General features: G+C 38.4%; 1 protein-coding gene across 1 annotated transcript; it reads left to right on the top strand.

The window, feature by feature from the left end:
- The first annotated feature begins 12,085 nt into the window (after nucleotides 1-12,085).
- Nucleotides 12,086-13,033, top strand: LOC118013342 (putative olfactory receptor 10D4). The gene has a single exon (XM_035009186.1). It carries the CDS (start codon nucleotides 12,089-12,091, stop codon nucleotides 13,031-13,033), a length of 945 nt encoding a protein of 314 aa, XP_034865077.1. The 5' UTR covers nucleotides 12,086-12,088.
- The last annotated feature ends 633 nt before the right edge of the window (nucleotides 13,034-13,666 follow it).

The raw sequence follows: 13,666 nt of genomic DNA, 5'->3' as shown, positions 1-13,666 counted from the left end.
ATTATGGGTTTTTAAAAATGGGTTATGGAAATTTATTTCTCAACATCATCCACATATTTCCTCCTTTTAAATAATAGAAAATGCTTCCTTGAAAGCATTCTATTTTGTTTGCCTAATAAGATTTTCTGTGTTTTTCTCTGTAACCCCTGTGGCCTGATAAATAACTCTACAACTAATATTATCCTCAGTGCCTTATTCCTGAGTAAGGAATCCATGGGGCATAGAAAGCATCTGGAGACAGATTTCTTATTCCTCTAATGGGCAGCCAATTTTGTCTGGTTGAAGATAGTGAGGACCTGTGGTGGTCCCAGAAGCACCCTTCACTAGTCCATCTCTATGCCAGATCACTCTCATTTCATTTCTCTTGTTGAACTTGAAATATTCTTCTTTTCTGCCTATAAACATTTCAGTTCCTCCACGTTGCCAAGAATAGTATTAATTAACATTTATAGAGCATGATCTATTCTCCAGGAACTATGATGAACATTTCACAGATAATATCTAATCTTCACATCACCTTCATATGGTAGAGTTTTTTTTGTTTTGTTTTGTTTTTTTGGTTTTTTTGTTTTTTTGTTTTTTTGGTTTTTTTGTTTTTTTGTTTTTTTGTTTTTTTTTAAAGATTTTATTTATTTATTTGACAGAGAAAGACACAGCGAGAGAGGGAACACAAGCAGGGGGAGTGGGAGAGGGAGAAGCAGACTCCCTGCCGAGCAGGGAGCCCGATGCGGGACTCGATCCAGGGACTCCAGGATCATGACCTGAGCCGAAGGCAGTCGCTTAACCAACTGAGCCACCCAGGCGCCCGAGTTTTTGTTTTTTAAAGGAAACAAACAAACAAAAAAACAGCTTTGAGGATTAGAGATTTCAAATAATGGACCCAAATTTTCACAGTAAGTAGGAAACCAAACCTCAAACTCAGATCCAGTTAGCTCCAAATCTCCTACTCTTAGTTCCTCATTTACATAACTCCCTAAAAGTCCTGCTTGGCAATTTACTCATCCTCATGACCTCTCTCCCGAGCTCATGACACATAGAAGGTGTTCAATAAATAACTGGGAAAATATGCACTGACAAAGGTCATGTTCAGATATGGACTTCATTATTATCCCCATCTATTCTGTCACTATCCATTCTCCCATATGGAGTTAGTGGCACTAAGCTATAGCAATAAGTGTCTTGCGCTTTTTAACACATCTAGTTATGGTAAAGCCAGCCTAGACCGAAGCCCTATTAACACCTGTTGTCACGGTTTTCTTACTACCCCATCCCACTGATGTTACTCCTTAGTGTGAAGGGATTGGGAAAGTCTTCCCATCTGTGTTGTTTGAAAAGAAGATGGGGGTGCCTGGGTGGCTCAGTCATTAAGCCTCTGCCTTCGGCTCAGGTCATGATCTCAGGGTCCTGGGATCGAGCCCTGCATCGGGCTCCCTGCTTGGCGGGAAGCCTGCTTCTCCCTCTCCCACTCCCCCTGCTTGTGTTCCCTCTCTCGCTGTGTCTCTCTCTGTCAAATAAATAAATAAATTCTTAAAAAAAAAAAAAAAGAAAAGAAAAGAGAATGGCCTAATTATGGGGTTGGGGTTCCATTACCATGATCATCTGGTTTTCCCACCAAGTTACTTTTCCCAACTTGGTCTCCAGTGATACTGGACTTGATCATTATTTTTCAATTTTTTTCCAGAATCTAGGGGAAAAGTGAGTACTATTTATTGGAGATCTCACAGACATACCAGCCCTTAGTTGTATAACATAACCAGCCCTCACAGACATTTTGTGATTTGTAGTTTTTGTATTCCATTTTTACTCACAAAGTTTCCCATCCTATTTGAAATCATAAAAACAAAACCAAAAAAGTGAAGACCTCAAATAAAATATATTGCTGCCCTTACAAAAGGTATGAGACAAAAGAGACAAAATGAAGCTCATTTACGTGTAGATAAATGATTTAAGGTGCAATAGGAAGGTTCTCTGGCCCCTCCTAACCTGGTTAGCAAAACCTAAGATCACATAGAATTTTATTCCCACACTTTGAAAATGCCTATCCTACTTAATATGCTGGATCCAAGCAATTCTAGCATTAGTTTGCTGCCCCTTTAATGCTAGCTATTGGTGGAAGAATTCACATGCTATGGTATCTGGTAAAGCCTGCATGGTGTTTATGGGCAGATATTCATCAAACTAGTATTGATATTGTTCAGTAGATTTCTTTTCTGTCTTTTTCACTGTCGTGTACTCGGGACACCCCCTGGCATAGTAAGCATCCAGTGAAAGTTTGTGGAATGAATGAATGAATACTACTTAACCAGTCTAGAAATGGACAGTTCCATTTTTAAATAGAGACTTCTCCAAAGAAGACATACAAATGGCCAACAAGCATATGAAAAGATGCTCAATATCACTAATCATTAGGGAAATGTAAGTCAAACTCACAATGAGTCATCACCTCATACACTTTAGATGACTACTACTTAAAAAGGAAAATAATAAGTGTTGGCAAGGATGTGCAGAAATTGGAAACTTTGTGCACTATAGGTGGGAATGTAAAATGGTACAGCCACTGTGGAAAATAGTATGGTGTTTCCTCAAAAAAATTAAAATTACCATGTGATCCAGCAATTCCATTTCTGAGCGTATATCAAAAAGAATTGAAAGCAAGGTTTTGACATATTCATAACATGTTCATAGCAGCATTATTCACAATAACCAGGAGCTGGAAGCAATCCAAGTATCCACTGATGGTGAATGGATAAACGAAATGTGGTATATACGTACATGGAATATTATTCAGCCTTAAAAAGGAAATTCTGACACATGCTACCACATGGATAAACTTTCAGGATATGATATTAAGTGAAATATACCAGTCACAAAAAGGCAAATACTGTGTGATTCCGGTTACATGAGGTATTTAGAGTAGCCAAATCGATAGAAAAAGAAAATAGAATGGTGGTTGCCAAGGGCTCGGAGAGGGGAAAATGGGTAGTTGTTTAATGGATATAGAGTTGCAGTTTCACAACAAGTTTTGCAAAAAGTTCTGGAGATTCATTGCACAACAGTACAAATATACTCAACACTACTGAACTGTACACTTAAAAATGGTAAAGATAGGACCACCTGCATGGGTCGATCGGTTAAGCATTGACTCTTGGTTTCAGCTCAGGTCATGATCCCAGGGTCATTAGATTGACCCCCTCGTCAGGCTCCATGCTCAGCACAGAATCTGCTGGAGATTCTCTCTCCCTCCCCTTCTGCTCCTCCCCTTGCTCGCACATGCTCTCTCTCTCTCAAATAAATAAATCTTTTAAAAATGGTAAAGATAGTAAATTTTATGCTATGTGTAATTTACCACAACTTAAAAATAAACCTGCTTATCCAGTTTTCACATATCCTGTGGTTTTTTAGTTTGCTAGTTCTCTCCCTTGTCTTGTAACTACATATATCACTGAACCCTCTCAGATCGCAGTTTAATTGTTAAATACTTCAGTGTGGTGTGGGTAGAGAAGAATGTAGCCTAAGGTGGACTTCAGGTGATCTGCCTGGGGTTACCATTCACTGAGTCCTTACCCCTTAACCAGCACTGTGCAACTGATTTATGTATATTATCTAATTTATCTATGTAAGAATGCTGAGATCATTTTACAAAAGGTGAAACAAAGTTTAGGGATATCAGGTAAATTTCCCTAAGTCACACAGCTTGCTTGTAGATAGAACTAGGATTCTAGCTCACATCCTCATGCAGTTGTACATAATCTAGCAATTTTGCTGAAACTTTGAAAATAAATGTTTGACCTTCTACACACACAGCCCAAAAATCTTATTCCAGCTTTTTTCCTTTTACAACCTTTGATGTATGAGAGCTATCCCACATTATTTCTTATTCCTGTCTTCAAGCCCTTCAAAAATCCCTTCTCTTAACCAACAGCAACTCTTCATTTTATTTTCCACAATTTACTCTGGCCTTTTCTATTATTCAGGAATCTTTCCTTCTCCTTACCCAATACACTGATTCTATAAAACAAAGGCCCAGGGAATAAGACAGTCAAAGACAAAATTCCTATAGCAGGTGAAGCAACAAAAAGACGGTGAATACTTCAGCCTTATTTTTTTTTCAAAGTTCACTTAATTTTTTGCTGTATCTAATTTATACCTTCTTTTTTTTTAATTAAATATTTTTTATTCTTATGTTAATCCCCATACATTACATCATTAGTTTTAGATGAAGTGTTCCATGATTCATTGTTTGTGCATAACACCCAGTGCTCCATGCAGAATGTGCCCTCCTCAATACCCACCACCAGGCTAACCCATCCTCCCACCTCCCTCCCCTCTAGAACACTGTTTGTTTTTCAGAGTCCATCGTCTCTCATGGTTTGTCTACCCCTCTGATTTCCCCCGCTTCATTCTTCCTCTCCTGCTACCTTCTTCTTCTTTTTTTTTTTCTTAACATATATTGCATTATTTGTTTCAGAGGTACAGATCTGAGATTCAACAGTCTTGCACAATTCACAGCTTCAGCCTTATTTTTTATCTTCATATAAATGTATCTGTGTATAAATGGATGGTTGAAGGATTGTTTGCCGAAATATTAAAAATGGGTAATCCAATCTGGGGTGATTTCTACTTTCTTCTCCATGGTTCTGCTTTACTCTTACGATTTTGCAATGAGATTGTAACATTTAATTTTTAAAAGCACTATTTTCTTTCTTTTTTAATTTAAATTCAATTAGCCAACATATAGTACATCATTAGTTTTTGACGTAGTGTTCATTGATTCATTAGTTTCATATACCACCCAGTGCTCATCACAACACGTGCCCTGCTTAGTACCCATCACCCTGTTACCCCATCCCCCCACTCCCCTCCCCTTCTGCAATCCTCAGTTTGTTTCCCAGAGTTAAGAGTCTCTCATGGTTTGTCTCCCTCTCTGATTTCTTTACATTCAGTTTTTCCTCCCTTCCTCCATGATCCTCTGTGCTATTTCTTATGTTCCACGTATAAGTGAAACCATATGATAATTGTCTTTCTCTGATTGACTTATTTCACTTAGCATAATACCCTCGAGTTCTATCCACGTCAATGTAAATAGTAGGTATTCATCCTTTCTGATGGCTGAATAATATTCCATTGTATATATGAACCACATTGTCTTTATTCATTCATCTGTTGAAGGACATCTTGGCTCCTTCTACAGTTTGGCTATTGTGGACGTTGCTGCTATGAACATTGGGGTGCATGTGCCCTTTCTTTTCATTACATCTGTATCTTCACAGTAAATACCCAGTAGTGCAATTGCTGGGTCATAGGGCAAAAGAGCTATTTTCAAGAGAAAAAAGAAAATAGATATCTCATTATGGGACCAAGAGAGGCTAATTATGCAAACCAGAAAGTTTTAAGGGAAAAAAAGAACAATTACTTTGGAGGAAAAACTGGACAATCATTTCTAAAACCAATGGTGTAGTGTGTATTATGTTGTTTATAAATTGTGTCTGAACTAATTTGTAATAAAATGTCTTAATCCCACAGAGTGTGGTTCTGTTTTTCTCATCCTCATTAGTTTCTATCCTCAGTTGGCTCTAGTCTTCTGAGTGTTCTCAGAAGATACCTTTGTGGGGGCTTTACCTGATTATCAGAATCAAAGTCTGGTTCTCAGTGTATGTTCTGGTATGGAAACTCAAAGAGCAAAAATTGAAGTTCTGTTCTGGTGTCATCAGATTAGGCTAAAGCAGGGCATTAATCTACCTACATTCTCAGTAGCATCTCTCTGACTTAGTGACTGTCTTTTCTGCTTTTTTCCTGAATAAGTATCTCAAATTCTGTAGTGCAAAGATCTTCTTTATTTATTGCCCTCTGTGTATTCTAGCTCCCTCCCACAGCTAGGATTATCTTTTCGTATTCCCTCACTCCCATAATACACTCAAATGCAGTGCTGCTGAAAGCCTTCTTAGCATTTCTTAAAGCTCCTCACAGAGAAACCATCCATCCATCCCTTTACAGTGATCAGCTGGGCTCTGAATAATCATTTCCCATTCAGCCTCTCAAGCCTAATCTCTCAATTCTTTTCCTCTCTTTCCTTGGGTCCTTCAAGTGGGCTGTGCTCCTTTTCAAAGTGTTTGCACATGTTTGCCCCCACCTAAAATGTGCTGTGCTTTTCCTTTCCTGCACCCTTACTCACTCTTCAGGTCTCCTATCGGATTACATTTTCCCAGGGAAGTCCTCCCTGACCTTCAGGGAACACCACGTAACTATAATTCATAATGTGCACATATGTTTGCTGACAGGAAGGAGAAACATGAGCGAACAAAAATACTCTCCCATTATAACTTTTCAATCCGTTGAACTTTTCTTCCTAGCATTTGCCACATTAAATAATTATAAGTTAGATGTATGATTATTTGATTAATGTCTTTCTTCTTTTACTAGACTGTCAGCTCTTTGAGGGCAGAGACCAAGGATAATCCCTGTTCATCAGAACATAGCAGTTTTATTTTTTATTTATTTTTTATTTTTCTATTTGTTTGAGAGAGAGAGAAAAAAAAAACATGAGTGGGGGAGGGGCAGAGGGACAAGCAGACTCCCTGCTGAGCAGGGAGCCCAATGTGAGACTCCATCCCAGGACCCTGAGATCACAACCTGAGCCAAAGTGAGATGCTTAACCAATTGAGCCATCAAGGCACCCCAGAACATAACAGTTTTAGCACATCACTACAGTTGCTACTAAATTTTTCAAGAATGAATAAATGACTTCCTTGAAACTTCTAATTTGTTTACGTCGCTTTCTTTCTTCCTGTCAACTCTTTCTTATCTTAGCTTCTTATTTAGTTTAGATTTTTTACTATTATTATAACTGTTCCAAAGTACTTAAATCCTTCCTCCATCATGTACTTCCTACCTAGTCTTCAGTGATCCCACCTGCTTGTTCTATTCCTGAACCCATCCCATGAGGCTTTCTTAGAGAAAAATCACAAACCGGGCAGTTTAGCAATACTATAAATTCATGGTTACCTACCTCAAGCGTTTGCTAGCAATCTTATGACTTTTCTTTATTGGGATTGCTCTCATGCCCTATTGGAATGACTCGTAATAGGCTAGTACTTAGACTTCTACCCAACTCCTAGGTTCTAACTCATAAAAAATGAAAACAGCATTCACCAGCAAACTGAGGACTAAAAGATCAGCAAAATCTCAGTATTCCCCATCACAGTGTTTTCTGCTAAGTTGAGTGGAAAATGTGGCTTAAACTGAGTCCAAGTGGAGACTCTTCCTCTTTCCTGATTGAATTAGAGACAGCAGGACCTATAATACAGGAGCTGCCTGATTTATCCACCTAGTCACAGGAAAGAACAATGAAAAAAGGAGAGAAAGGGAGAATGGCTTTTTTTCCCCAATAGGCCTCCTTACTCTTCACCCTTTCGCTGTCCCATATTGAGAACCTAGATCAAGTGCATCATTCTATCATTCACTTTTATGTATGACCTTTACTATCAAACACTGCTGTGTACATTGCAAGACTTTCTGAATAAATGTTAGTCTTTAATAAATTAAATTTCCTAAAGGGTGAAATGCTTTTTTGTATGATCATTTCTTTAATGTGCTCTTCATCCGTTGAAGAAAGTAAAAGGCTTGAGTACACAGCTTTGCTGAGTAAAACATAAATAAAATCATTAATTTAAAAGGTTAATGTCATTAAATATAAATATTTGATATATTCAAGACACACATAGTCTACCTTTAACACATAACTTGGGGGACAAAGTTTTAGTTATGCAAGATGAATAAGTTCTAAAAGTGTATTGTACAGCATGGTGACTATAGTTAACAATACTGTATTGAATATTTGAAATTTGCTAATATGTAGGTCTTAAATGCTCTTACCACACACATGGGAAGAAAGAAAAGAAAAGAAAAGAAAAAAGAAAAGAGAAAGTTATTTTGTGAGGTGATGGATATGATAATTAGCTTGATTGTGGTGATCACTTTACAGTGTATACATACATCAAAACATCCAGTTGTATAAATTAAACATATACAATTTTTGTCAATTACAGCTCAGTAAAGATTTTTTAAAAAAAAAGAATGAATGACCCCTATGTTCATAGCAGCATTATTTACAAAAGCCAAGATATGGAAGCAGCCCAAGTGTCCATCCATTGATGAATGGATAAAGAAACTACACACACACACACACACACACACACATATGAATATTATTCAACCATAAAAAAGAATGAAGTCTTGCCATTTGCAAAGACATGGATGGAGCTAGAGAGTATAACACTAAACGAAATAAGTCAGAGAAAGACAAATACCATATGATTTCCCTCATAGGTGGAATTTAAGAAACCAAACAAACAAGCAAAAGGAAAAAATAAGAGAGACAAAGAAACAGAAAACATTAATTATAGAGAATAATGTGACCAGAGGGAGGTGGGTGGTGGGATGGATTAAAATGTGATGGGGATTAAGGAGGGCACTTGTTGTGATGAGCACAGGGTGATGTAGGGAAGTGTCGAATTATTAAATTGTACACCTGAAACTAATACTACACTGAATATTAACTGGAATGTAAATAAAAATTGAAAAAACAAAAAACAAAACAAACAAAGAATGAATGAAATCTGCCTTTACAGGTTCAGCCTCAAGGCCAAGGATTAATGTTTCAATTATTTATTCCTACACAAAATACAACCACCAAACTGAGTGACTTAAATAACAATTTATTATTATAAAAACCAAATTGAAACTGCAGACAAAATATGACTTGCAATTATACTTTTGTTGCTTATGATAATTCTGGAATATTTTACACTTTCTGGAGGAAAGTGTAAACAAAAATAAGAAAACTTTCTGAGTTTATCTATTGAAGTCTGACCTATTGAGATTTGATCACTATTCTATAATAGGTATCATCACTGAAAGCAGCTGACCTTTTGGGAATGTAGACCATTTGTATTTTCACGTGCCCATGATATTAATTTAGCACACAATCATCTTGATTCTAAATGTTCAGTTTGGACATCTAAGATAGTCCATGACATATGTCTTTCCTGAATAAATTGTTACCAGACCAAGGTACATTTAATGGTATTTTACTTCCTACTCAAAAACGTATTTACCATCTTTTCTATTTGTACTATTTTTTCAAGTCAGTCATCATGCCTCAAAACATTAAAGACAATCAGAAATATATAAGATGGTAGAATTGTTAACTTTTATATCCTTTTATCATTAGTTAGATGTGCAGCAAAAACATTGTTTACTTACACAACAAAATTCCAGAGGTATTTGGAATAGTGTACCTACCTAAACACTCCTTTTTAAAAAAAAATTATTTATTTGAGAGACAGTGAGAGAGCACAAGCAGGGGAATGGGGCAGAAGGAGGAGGAGAAGCAGACTCCCCACTGAGCAGGGAGCCCGACACGGGGCTCAATCCCAGGACCCTGAGATCATGACCTGAGCCAAAGGCAGAAGTTTAACTTACAGAGCCATAGAGGAGCCCCAAAGATTTATTTATTTATTTATTCGTTCATTCATTCATTCATTCATTTAGAGAGCATGTGCATGAGCAGTGGGGAAGGGTGTGGATGAGGGACAGAGGGAGAGGGGAGAGAGAATCTCATGCAGACTCCACGCTGAACATGGAGCCCGACTGGGGGCTCAATCCCACGACCCTGAGCCAAAATCAAGAGTCAGACGTTCAACTGAATGAGCCACCCAAGACCCCCTAAACACTCCTTAAACACTGAATCTTGACGATCAGAAACTGGCGAAAAATCCTAAAGGATAGGCCAAATCCCAGTTCCTTTCAGAGTAAGCTCCATGATTTGTTCTTTGATCCTATTTTTCCTCATCTGTAGACTTCATCAGAGTTTTATGAGGTTAAAATAAGACTATAAGAAACTCTTTGCCTCTCAGACTCAAAAAACTTATTTTTGAGCAGAGGGACTATGTCTGACCACCCCTTCCCTGATTGTTCTGCTTCTCCTGGCAAATAATCAATGTCCTGCCTGTCATAACTGGTATTTGTTGGAACAGATGAATCCATGTATGCACAAATAAGCAAGTGAATGAATGTATTTAATGAGGAATTTGGTAAGCCATCCCCTGACGAAAAAAATACTTCTAGAGTATATGAGGCATTTAACTTGGGAGCTTGAACAGATGCCAAGTGATATAAGACAGATGCTTCAAGTGATAGCTAAGCTTTCTCTTGGCCTTCTTCTCTCTTTTTCCTGGCAATAAGCCTTTCCATTATCTTTTGGAGAGCTGCTCATCTCCATTCCACTGTACCCTGTACCCTGGCCACAGAGGTAGGTGCGTGACCCAGCCAAGGAAATCAGATTTGAATCTGGAGCTGAGGCACATGGAAGCAAAAGGCAGCTGAGGCTGAATCATCTGGTGGTGGTGCTCGGGGGCTATTCCATAAATTCCTACTGCTGAGGGCCCTAGGGCTGCCCGAGTTCCCACACTTCCATGAGACTGGTTTTCCACTCATTTATTTAATCCTCTGGGTTACCCCAGTTACTGTTGCTTGCAAGAAGTCAATCCTATCATACAGTGCAGTAAAATAACATAATTTGTTTATTAAGATAACGCATACACATAAAAGAGTAGTAAATACACAAATATACATACAAAATGTGTGATATATGTGCCAAAGGAATTTTTTAAAATTATTATTCCACTGAAGTATATTTTACCATACAAATCATAAAACATTTCATCACTTTTCTTCCCTGCACGCCCCGGGGCCTCATTTCTAAGGTCCAGTTAGTCTAAGTCGCTAATTGCTTTCTTGCTCAATAGGGTCCCTGACCTGGGGGATTAATACCCAAAGGAAGAGAAAGTTATTTAAAATCTTCTGCATTTGGGAATGATTGTGGTTCCTGGAATCAGAGAGGAGTCTGTGAGGGAGTTAAAGAGCATTTAGATTTGTGACATTCTATTTGAAAGTGACTGAAAAGAGAAGAATTCAGGATATGCCCCTGCAGACTATAAGCCAATGGGGATTTAGCAGAGGAGGGCTTCTTCCTTCACTGGAGAAGGAAAGGAAAGCAGCATTGAATAGCCCCAGCAGCTACAGTTACCAGTTACATCCCGTTTGCCATGTAAGTGTCCAAAGTTTGCCCTTCGCTTCTCTTATTTTGGCTCTCACTTCCCTCATAATCACCAAAAAAATTAAAAAGTAGATAGATAGATTGATAGATGGGTAGATAAAGGGCTTAGGCAATAGCATTCAGGAGTTGATCTATAATTTAAGGATCTCACTGTATTTTAAAAGTTAAAACAAGCTGAAAAAGATAACAGAATTTTTTAAAATATGGAAATTGGACAGGAGCCTCTACTACCCCTGTGCCTTCTGCTGCCATAAGATTAGGCTAGTACTTAGCTTGGGTCTGGTTAGACAATTATAGACTCTGGAGACTGAAATGGAGACTACCAGTTACTCATTGTGCCAAATTTAGGAAAATGGAAGCTACTGGTTACTCACATGCGCCAAAATCTGGAGCATATGGACCCTGTTAATGTAATCTTGTGTTCATGAAGAGCTATCTGAGACCCTTCTTTTGGATCGTTTCCCACTGTTGACCTCATCCCTAGGGAGACAATGTGGGAAAGATTCTGTATCTTCTGTACGTATGGCTTAAAGGATCATAATGGTTTTTGGAGAGTTAATGTGACTAAATTGTCTTAGATGAATATAAGAAACTTAGATGGGACCTTGTTTGTAACAAAGACATTGAGTCTTCATATTTATCCTTTTAGAATCACAAAGCAGCACTAAGGAATCAATGCAATTTGGTAGTGTACATGAAGAATGCAAGATAGGAGACTGGTCAGGTAGGGCTTCTTGGTGAGATGGTAATAAGGGGCATCTGTAAAGAGAAACTCACCTGCAGAGTGATATCCAGTATGGAGAGAAGCAAGCAGATGAAGACAATTCTATCAGGAAGCACTACTCTGTAAACATCGAGATCATCTGGCTCCTTTTCCATTACATTGGCTTAAACACAGTTAATTTACATACATATTAAATTTAACCACAGATTTCTTTCCACAGACACCCAAGAGTTGATTCTTCCATAAAAATGAGAAATCACACAATGGTGACTGAATTCATCCTGCTGCGAATCCCTGAGACAGAGGGCCTAGAGACTGTCCTCTTCTTCCTGTTCTCCTCATTCTATTTACATACCCTTTTGGGAAATGTGCTCATCCTTCCAGCTATCCTCTCCTCCTCTCGGCTGCACACGCCTATGTATTTTTTCTTGGGAAACCTCTCCATGTTTGACCTGGGTTTCTCTTCAACAACTGTTCCCAAGATCCTGTTACACCTTTCAGGGCAGAGTCAAGGTATCTCTTTTCAGGGCTGCATATCCCAGCTCTTCTTCTACCATTTCCTGGGCTGCACTGAGTGCTTCCTGTACACAGCGATGGCCTATGACCGCTTTGTTGGTTATCCTATGCCATGTTATCCTTCGAGATACATGGTCATCATGAACCACAGGGTCTGTGCCATCTTAGCCACAGGGACCTGGATGGGTGGCTGTGTTCACGCCATTATTCTAACCTCCCTCACCTTCCAGTTGTCCTACTGTGCCTCTAATGAGGTGGACTACTACTTCTGTGACATACCTGCTATCTTATCTCTAGCCTGTGGTGACACATCTCTAGCCCAGACGGTAGGTTTTACAAATGTTGATCTTTTGTCTCTCATTTGCTTTTCTCTCATCCTTGTTTCCTACACTCTCATTGGGATCTCCATATCAAAAATTCACTCAGCAGAGGGCAGGCAGCGAGCCTTCTCCACCTGCAATGCCCATATCACTGCAATTCTTTGTGCTTTTGGGCCGGTAATCATCATCTATCTCCAACCCAACCCCAGTGCCTTGCTCAGTGCGATAATTCAGATATTGAATAATCTTGTCACCCCCATGCTGAACCCACTAATCTACAGCCTGAGGAATAAGGATGTAAAATCAGCCCTGCGAAGTGCATTTCATAAGAGAGGCTTTGCTGTGGAGAATAAGTGAGAAAACCTAAAGCTTTGCTAGGCAAAGTTTGAGTCTCCATTTCTTAGGACAAATCCTCGTTTGCAGCTTCCAAGATATTGAAATGAAATGTATGCTGTATCGATCTACCACTTAACCTCGCTAAGTTTAAAAATATATGTCTGTTTTCCTGTTTCCCTCTGTTTTATAATGAAAGATAATTAACAGACTCACTTAGCAGACTGTGAACTGATTCTTACACTGCATGGAATTCTCTTCCAGAACCACCATCCTCCCTGAAACGTTTCTTAGTTGTTTAAATCTCTGAAAGTTAGGAAAACATATTTTCTTTCTCATAATCTCAGTTAAAAGCACATTCACAAAAATCTAGAGAGAAAGGAGGATGGAAAAAATTTCAAAAAAGCCCAGATTAATATAGAATACCAGAACTCAATATCCTTCCTTTTTGTAGAGTATAATCTCCAATTTTCTGCCAATCAACACCAAAACTCAAACTAAATTAAGTAACATTTAAAGTAAGATCTTTCTCGTGCATGGTCAACTGTGGTTTAAAGACTTTTCTAGTGTGCACATTCCTCCACAATCTAAATATTCTTCTTGCATTATTAGCTGCCTGGAAGGCTATGAACTTGAATCATTTTTTTATTAGCTCCT

The sequence above is a fragment of the Mirounga leonina genome, unplaced genomic scaffold (assembly GCF_011800145.1).
Source record: "Mirounga leonina isolate KUSES-001 unplaced genomic scaffold, KU_Mleo_1.0 Mir_153, whole genome shotgun sequence".
In the NCBI taxonomy this organism is placed as follows: domain Eukaryota; kingdom Metazoa; phylum Chordata; class Mammalia; order Carnivora; family Phocidae; genus Mirounga; species Mirounga leonina.
This window is presented reverse-complemented; position numbering and strand designations above follow the sequence as displayed.

Bases quoted from the DNA above. Each gene is read 5' to 3' on its own strand.
- LOC118013342 (XM_035009186.1), top strand. From the start codon at position 12,089: ATGAGAAATCACACAATGGTGACTGAATTCATCCTGCTGCGAATCCCT.